Source organism: Botryllus schlosseri, chromosome 2, assembly GCF_051294905.1.
Source record: "Botryllus schlosseri isolate E-star chromosome 2, Bs_hap1, whole genome shotgun sequence".
NCBI classification, from domain to species: domain Eukaryota; kingdom Metazoa; phylum Chordata; class Ascidiacea; order Stolidobranchia; family Styelidae; genus Botryllus; species Botryllus schlosseri.
The window spans coordinates 11,905,672-11,914,892 of NC_137237.1; the positions used below are offsets into that span (position 1 = coordinate 11,905,672).

Sequence of the window (9,221 nt, forward strand, 5' to 3'; positions counted from 1 at the left end):
AAACACCATGTGTAAACTACATGTAAACTAGTCGCGCGCCATAAAGGCTTCTTCTGATCTGTAATGCAGGCGCAATAGAAGTTTTCAACAGTTTTAAAATTGTGTTGTTGGGACACATAGAAAACAAGACGCCGTGAATAATCAGAATCGGATTCACAAAAAATAAAAGGTCGATTCCACATTCGTTATTTCCACAGTAGATCGGGAGATCGCCTAGTCTAGTTATTTATACACTATAATCGATAGATGAATCTAATAGTTATATTCGTGAATCCTTGGCTATGCAGGTCTGAAACAGTTATCTTAAATTAAAAGCATTCACAATGATATAAGTAGCCTAGGCTTATTACAGATAAAATTATACATTAAATTTACAACTAGGCTATGCTGTACAGGACAAGGATAATGTTTCTATATGCAAGGGTTACGGTCACCGTAGAAGTGAGAAATTGAAGATGATGTGCTAACATTAGAGAACGTGTTCAAGCTTAGCAGATTCTCCAGTTCTATTGAATAACTAGAAAGCGCTGGCAATAAGTAACTTATGGTCGGCATGTGCGTCATTCACTTTCATTACTAGTCGTTTTATGTTATTCGTTCTTTCTTTTCACCCAGTGTGCGATGCACATTGCTTATGCCCGGGTGGGTGTCTGATTTCAAAGACTTCTCCAATGTTTCGACACCTTGCCATTGTATCGCGGTCTAGTGATGCCATGAAATTATGAAATTATATTAATAAACTGATACTGATACTTCCCAAAACGAATTTTCGGATCGTAAATGAAATTCCTACAGTTTTCAACTCGCGATGAAGGCTACATACAGAACCGACCGACTTGGATAAGTTGTTTAAGTTCTATTTTGCTCTCTATATGTTGATTTGTTGACCAGCAGCACGCGACCAAGCTTTTTTTCTCACGTGACCGATTTATGATAAGCTCTGTCTCTTCTTTTATGATTCGAAACTCTCGTACACGTCACAAATGGGAGACGACCGGTGGCCGCGATGCCGGGCGCTTGACATTGGCAAACGAGATAATATAAGATAAGTCATTCATGGAAAGGTTATGGAGTTTCAAATATTTCATCGTGACATGGTCAGGAGTTTATGGTACGATCGTAATTGGAAAACTATGATATATATGGACGACTTCAAGAAATAATTAATTTATTGCTTTTTAACAGATAGCACATAATATATTAATGGTATTTATGAGCACAGATTCAACGAAGAAATTCGCAATGCCTTTGGATGTTGGAATGCGCCATGGAACACCGCGAGATGGACTTGTACAATACCCATACAGTTATTACAACCCGTTTGCAATTACCAATAAATACAATATGTGTGGACCGCTATCGCATGGTTACCCTCCAACGTTGCCATTGAATTTCGTAACCGCCGATCACTTTGTTAACACTTCGTCGCTACTGAAGACTCATTTTTCACCAATTCTATCAGGATATAATCCAAATTGGTTGAGAAGAAACCACGATCTTAGCGCAGGGTACCGCAACGCAAATTTGGCTCAATATTATCGGCAATTAGCGGACGTATCGAATCATTGGGCCACAAATATCCTTCGGCGTTATCCTTACGAGAACCAGACTCGAATAAGTGAACCTTGCGGTTGCGTAGCTTACGGTACGAATCCTATCGACATGATGTTGCATCAAATGCACCGCGGAATACCTATATCCAACCATTTGAACATAAGACAAGAATTAGAAAACGCCACCAAATTCCAGTATGAGCGAAGGCCTCTATCTCCAACCAAAATCGTACACGCTCAATTTCAGAAGGAATCCATTGCGATCCCATCAACCTTGCCCTCGAACTTTGTACTAGGCGGTGATTCCGTGAAACCGGCTTCGCGTCACGACCATATTCAGACCTGTGATAGCAATGCGTCTTCTACATTAAATCAAATTAGCAATGCAGCGTCAACGAATACATCACACGGCGTAGTACAGCTGAAAAATGATAAAGTTCTTCATCGGGGATTGCCAAAGCCAAATTTGGAAATTATCAGGGAGCAGGGAAGACCGAATTCCGTCTTGGAATCGTTCGCTTGCAAGGTGAGTGAGTGTGATTATATTGATTAGGTAACACAATTAAAATAATATTCGCTTGGAATAGGTGTGTGGAAAGACTTTCAAAGCCCAGTACAACTTGACAAGACACATGCCTGTTCACACGGGAGCTCGGCCGTTTGTGTGCAAGGTTTGTGGCAAGGGTTTTCGTCAAGCAAGCACCCTTTGTCGACACAAAATCATTCATACCCAGGTAAATAATCGAGTTTTCAGACAGTAGAACATCTTGAATATATAAATGAGGCAAGGCTTGTAGCGATGTACTGACCACGATAAGCAATAGTAAATTGTTCAATGGCTTCGTTCCTGTGTTACTTATAAAATGCCCTCTTCTTGTAATCACTGCTATTGACATCGCATTCATTTAATGAATCCGCCGAGTCGCCCCGTGTATCAAGCTCGCAATTATAAGCAGTTTTACCTTAGCCCTCATATGTTCGCCATTTTGTTTTTTTATTATTTCATGACAGGAGAAACCTCATGTTTGCAAGGTGTGTGGGAAAGCATTTAACCGAAGCTCCACATTAAACACTCATATGCGAATTCACACTGGCATACGGCCCTATAAATGTGATATATGCGGAAAGGGTTTTCATCAGAAAGGAAATTACAAGAACCACAGGTTAACCCACAGCTCCGAGAAACAGTACAAGTGCAGCGTGTGCAAGAAGGCCTTTCACCAGGTAGGTAATTCGAAGATATATCCATATGCGCGAAAGGTGTGGGGATTGGTCACTAAATGCTCGTCCATGTGATTTCTAAATAAACTGTAAGCACCAATATTGATGTTATAAGAAACGAGAAATTAGCTTTCGGGATGCAATGAAGGTTAGGAGGATTTCCTGCACGACTTATCTTGGGTCCACCAGTAAAATCGTCCGTTAGAAAGATTTTTCCCGAAATTATGCGATTACCGATGCCAGTTTGTTACATCATGAACTATTTCTCTAATGCCTTACATCAAGGATCTATTTCAGGGGTCACCAACACGCGGCCCGCGATGTCATGTTTTACGGCCCACGACTTGATTTCAGATTTCGGAAGAAAGCTACGAAAACATTTTGAAATGCTGAAATTGACATGCAGTTGTCCAACACTACCAATACCGAAACGCTTAGAAAACGACTTAGGGCAGTGGTTCTGAAATTGGGAGCCCGCCCCCCTTGTGGGGGGCGGGAAAGCATCTGAAGGGAGCGCGGAGCAGCGGTCAACGCGATTTACCTCAAATTCATAGCTATGATTTTTGCTCCGTGTCTGTATAATCCGGAATTCCTATTATAGAATTATCTCATCAACATTCATAACCTTCCGCGCTATCAAACTATCCGTTGGGATTGCTAACATTATGTATGCATTTTGTGGTATGACGGGGGGCATGTCTAAAAAGGTTTGAGAACCACTGCTTAGGGCTTCCCCACACGATCAAGCTTTACGTGGGGATGGTCTTTCAGCTAGCTATCTCGCTAGCACCCAAAAGCGTTTCCAGCTATCGTGCACAGCTCAGCGTTCAAACTAAAATGAAATTGATTACAGTGATCCGTTATTGTATTTCATTCCTTCAATAAAATATTACTTATTTGTGCTCACTATACCCATCGTCTATGTCAGGCAGCACAGCGTTGTTTTGACGTAGAGTTTTAAAACGTGGTTGTGTACATTATATCGATATTGAATTCATGCTGCCCGCGGCCGCTACAAAATTTGAAAAGTGACCCGCGATCCGTTTTGAGTTGGCGACCCCTGATCTATTTCGAAGCGAATGATAAATTTATGCTACTCTCACATTGTCGAAATCACCGATGATTCGTAACGCCCTGAAAGGTTATCAGAAACTTTATAATTTCATGCCGGCAATCTTCCGACTGCATATATTCAACAGCCGATTAACCCTGGGTCTCCAAAATCATCCAAACGTCGCCGAACTTGGATACACTGAACCTCGAATATATTTTTGCAAATAAGGATATTCTTACGTCTGTCACCAATTCCAAATGAGTTTACACTGCAAGAGTTCGTAACGTTCGCTATATCAAAGTCGAAAAGACTCTGTGATTGTATAGACTTGCAACTTTCCGGAACAACGCGAACTCACAGTAGAAATAAGTCAAATTCTCCGAAGCCAGAAATCGATTTTCAATCTAAAAACAACCCCGTGAATAGCCTATCTATATTACACTTCGTTGTCAGAAAATTAACGGCAAAATATACGCATGCGGTGTGGCGATGTGGCCACGATATTCCAACCCATACAAGACAATATATATACAATACAATATCCATATGGTCCATACGACGCATATATACAGCTCATTATCTACCACATTTGTCACAATCCACCACCGTCCCATCCTCGTATTTTGTAGCAAAATATATTTAGTGATATGGCTCGGGAGTCGTCGCTGACTTTGATTCGGAAACAAGACTTTTATGGCCCACATTTGACTTAAATTTCAATTCAGGGATAACGTTTCGGGCATTGACCCTATATAGGACATGGGTGAGCAGACCTGCTTCATGCGCGAACCGCACATATCTTAGCTATAAAAGAGCCACAACACAAAAAGTCAAAAATGCGTATTTATGACGTCACAATGAAACATAGGCTCTCGAATGAAGTTTATTACTGTGTGGCGATACCGTGCATCTCCAGTCTCCACCTATGAGCTGCAAGGTGTTTGAACTCAGACTGATATCACGTCTAAGCAGTGCGTATAGCAGTTCCTTCAAGTGCTGATCAGAATTTATGGCAGAGCCGTATTCACCATTGCTAGCCCGGAACTGATGATGACCTGCGTTAGCGTAATAAATTATCAAGTTTATGGTTGAACACAATCATTTATCATTGATCGATTACCCGACACCCATTGTTGCAGGTGAATCGTTTATGTGAACTCGATTCGAGAGTTCAATTGGAAATCTCTAACCCTGTTGTGCTATACCTTCCCCTAAATTTTACAAGTCTTGCGCACACCATAAGGAAAAACGCAACAAGAAAAATACGTTCATTGTTAATACGAGATAAAAATGCATCAATTTATAATCAGTAGGGCAAGTTTTTGCAACTTTTGCAACTTTTTTTTACAGCTTCCGGAAGCTTCCTAAATACTCGTAAGATATGTAGTAGGCTGTTTTAAGCTGTTTGAATCAATCTTTCAATCAATTCAATTCAATCTTTCAATCTTATAGTGCAACTTTTTGCAACTTTCGTCCATTTTTTTTCATGCTATTTTTTACAACATTTTGAAACTTTTTCTATTTTTCATGAAAGTAATTTTGATTTTGGTGCAATATACGGCCAAATTCGAGTGAAATACGGTAAATCAGCACTGAAGCAACGCTCTTACGGGTATTTCGGGAGCTAAGCCGGAAAATTGACCTTTTTTTTAGTCAACCGAGCAAAATGTGGTCTTTTAGTGCAACTTTTGTGAAAAAATAAATGCAGCTTTTTACTGCAACTAAAGTCAAAAATAAATGCAACTTTCCACGGATTTAACTGCAACAAAAACTTCCCCTAATAATCAGGCTAAATCTCTCTGGCAAAATGGCGAAACGCATGTGCAATCATTAAAGAGCCGCAGTCAAGGGTCGCAGTTTGCCCACCCCTGCTATAGGGTTATGGCCATCAGCATATATAGTCTTGGAGGTCATCCAGCCCTTCGTATTCGTCAATCTCCGCACCCCTCAATTCTCCAAAATCATGCCAGAATAAGGTTTCTTCCGGCCAGCACCAGCGGATAGGGTTGCATTTGAAACAAACGGTGTTTTAAAACACTTTGTTTAAACATGTTTTTTAAAAATGCCTTTTAAACAAATTGTTTTTTTTTTCAAACGTTGTATAAATATGGCATAATTGTGTGAATAATTTCGAAAAAAACATGTATTTTATGAGTCTATGTACGATTTGCACCCGGTATATGGTCGACGTATACGATGTGGAGTGGCTGGAACTACGGATGATGTCAACGTGAGGTTCACGTTCGTGTTCTGTATGTGAATTGTGAACCTCAGAAATTTAGAGGTTCACTTTCACAAACGAACCTTGATGGGTTCTGGACTGTCTTTTTCATATATTAGAATTCTTCACGTCGTTATAACATATTCGGTTGAAATTATTGCGTTTGAAATTCGGACCACTCCATGCATGGCGCTGGCAGCATATAAAAATCAACACTACACGAGCATTCACGTTGCCAATTTCAATAATTCTACATGCTTTGTGACAAAAGTTTGCCTGTTAGCTACTGTATAACTTGCTTATGCGGTAATATATCGGTAGCAACTATAGAAACCCGTCTTACACTCTGCTCAATATCAATGTAGCGATAGGCAGACGCCGAATGCGTTGTACAGTCTGGTCAATTCCGTTAAGGCGTAAGATTATATATTCCCTTGCAAATCCTCGTCGAAACTGTTGGCACAGCGACTGAAGTTATAGATTTTATGGGATTAATATAGCAATTGATTGCTCCAGATCAGTGGTTCCCAACCTTTTTCGACTCATCGCCCCCTTTTCAAGTTCAACACCGATCATCGCCCCCAAACTTTGCGAACCGAAAAATGGGCATACAAACTGGAATCACCGGGGGGTTGACTGAAAAAAAAGGTCAACTTTTCGGCTCGATGTCGAATTTTACACTTTTGCAACCAAATTTTGGTGGGTTGACTAAAAAAATGATATTTCTCCGTCCTGACTCCAATATAGCCATTTTAACGCGGCATCGCCCCCTTATCGCCCCCTTCGCTATTTTCGCCCCCTATCGCCCCCTTTGCCCATTTTCGGCCCCCTAGACCGCTAAATCGCCCACGTTGGGAACCACTGCTCCAGATGATACATTTGATGACGTTTCAAAAGTCAGCATGTACTTCAGCATTGTATCATCATATGTGGCCTGAGTCGTCGTTAGGTATCGTGTACACTGTACACTTTACAATGTAAATAGGTGGAATTAGCAATATAACGTTCCCGTATATTTTGAATTGTCAATGCCAATCCACTGTGCCGTCACAATTAAGGATTCGTGACCTCATGGCCAAAATAATACAATAAAAAACATATTTAAACAAAGGCCATGTCTTGAACATGTTTGTTTTAAATTGATTTTTGTTTTAAATGCAACCCTACCTGCGGACAATTTTCACCTCAGCGATGTACGACTGGGGCCGTTTCCTTGGTTGTGGAGCACCTAGCAGCTGAACGACTCAGGGTAATGAGGATCTCAAGTGCTCAATCGTTCATGAATAATATATCTAGATCTCCAAATCGAGATCAAGCGATGCAATCGCTTGTTGGCATCTCTCATGGTGTATAAGCGTAAGTGCGCAGAGATGACAAAAAACGACTTAAATCTTTTTTGGCGTAAGAGTCGTGATTGAATAGTTAAATTTCGTGACCCGTCATTATTATTGAAGAGACAGGTTTCACAAGTCTAATTCCACACCTACCAGGAATATGCGAAAACATTAAATGGAACTAGGAAATGAGAACAAAGCAGTCGACGGATAGCGATTCTTATCACCTTACACAAAGAGTAATGGGAATAATTTGACGGATTTGCTCTGTTCGCAATCGTGTCCGAAAATATGATATACTAGAAATATTCTGCTTCGGGCCAGCTACTACACTCATATAGAGTGTCGGAAGTCGTGTGATCATAGACAATTTCGTGGTTCTGGATGGGGACTGGGTATTTAGACATGTAACCTCTCTAACAGAAAAAGCGGTAAACGACGTTGTAAATATAATAAATCAAGTACACACAATCCGTAACCTACTGCACGGACCATTTGACTTGCACAACAAGGCGTGTTATCGATGTGTTGTAGATAAGACAAATCTGCCTTCAGCCTGAATATACCTCGTGTATCTTAACGTGTCCGTCGATTCTACAACCTTTTTTGTAATCGGCAGATTATGCAGATTATATCTTGTACAACGTCTTTTTCAGGTCTACAACTTAACATTTCACATGCACACACACGAAGACAAAAAGCCCCACACGTGTCGCCAATGCGGAAAAGGATTTTGCAGAAATTTCGATCTCAAGAAACATATTCGCAAATTGCATCCGGAGTCTGCTTCGAAAAACCAAACTCAATTCAACGGTGTCAACGCTTTCCCGTCGTAGTCTTTTACATAATGAAGCGTGTATGGCATTACTCAGTGTCCACTGTCCTGTATCCACTTCACAGTAACTGCATTGGGGAGAAGTGATTGTTTGTGAATTGACCTTGTATTGCATTATATTAGCGTCTAATTTATAATATACTGCAGGAAAACAGACTCAAGCGGCCAAAGCCATCGCTATATTTTAGTATATGTAGTGCATGCCACATGGTCTTTTGAAAATAATTAAGCCAATATGACATATTTACACGGTTTTGTGAAAGACTTTTGTTTGATGAGTAGGCCTACTTCATACACGATTTGTTTAAAATGCAACCCTAATCGCATCGTAACACCTAAAACATGGTGAGTGTTTGAAGATATAATGTCTATTTTTGTGTTATCAAAAAGCATCCGAATATCATTTCAATTCCGAAGTTTGCGATTCGCTGGTACCATTCGCCATTTTTTTATTGAAGAAATAAACATATTATCTATAATTACGTTCGCGTGTTAAAAATCGGCCAACCATTCAATTTCCAGCAAAGTATCGTCGTCAGCCAAGTGTCAACTGACGATCCATAAAAGGATATCGCGCGAAGCGGATAATATCGGATTGAAAAGTGCCGATTCCTAATCCCACTGTTTCTTGAATAGCATGGAGGAGACCGCACACGCTTTAAGCCACGATCGTCTGTGTCTTGCCACTCATAGGGGATTACGTCGGTCCGCACGATCGCCACAAAGGAGCTAAATCCAATCACTCCGGTTGTAATGCCAACGGCTGTTGACGAGACCCCCCGCAGATAGATGTAGAAAGAAAAATTAATCAAGTTTTGAAATACTTGGCAGCAAGTGACGCGACGAAGGCCTTTTGTCCGAGATGTCAACACACCCGAGTATCAGCGATAGCAGTCTGCCGACTGCATTTCAGATATAGTCTACATTGTCCGTATCGATACCTTTACAACCGATGAGTTCATAATAGCAAAAATTCTTTATTCATCATAAAATGATTAGACAT

General features: G+C 40.5%; 1 protein-coding gene across 1 annotated transcript; it reads left to right on the forward strand.

The window, feature by feature from the left end:
- Window positions 1–1,090: 1,090 nt before the first annotated feature.
- LOC145433558 (uncharacterized) lies at window positions 1,091–8,700 on the forward strand. Its single transcript, XM_080310688.1, has 4 exons — window positions 1,091–2,079; window positions 2,141–2,287; window positions 2,565–2,777; window positions 8,040–8,700. Exons 1-4 carry the CDS (start codon window positions 1,204–1,206, stop codon window positions 8,217–8,219), a joined length of 1,416 nt encoding a protein of 471 aa, XP_080166814.1. The 5' UTR covers window positions 1,091–1,203; the 3' UTR covers window positions 8,220–8,700.
- Window positions 8,701–9,221: the final 521 nt, after the last annotated feature.

Coding starts and splice junctions, on each gene's coding strand:
- LOC145433558 (XM_080310688.1), top strand. CDS start 1,204: ATGGTATTTATGAGCACAGATTCAACGAAGAAATTCGCAATGCCTTTG. Junction 2,080..2,140: donor TGGAATCGTTCGCTTGCAAG/GTGAGTGAGTGT, acceptor CGCTTGGAATAG/GTGTGTGGAAAGACTTTCAA. Junction 2,288..2,564: donor ACAAAATCATTCATACCCAG/GTAAATAATCGA, acceptor ATTTCATGACAG/GAGAAACCTCATGTTTGCAA.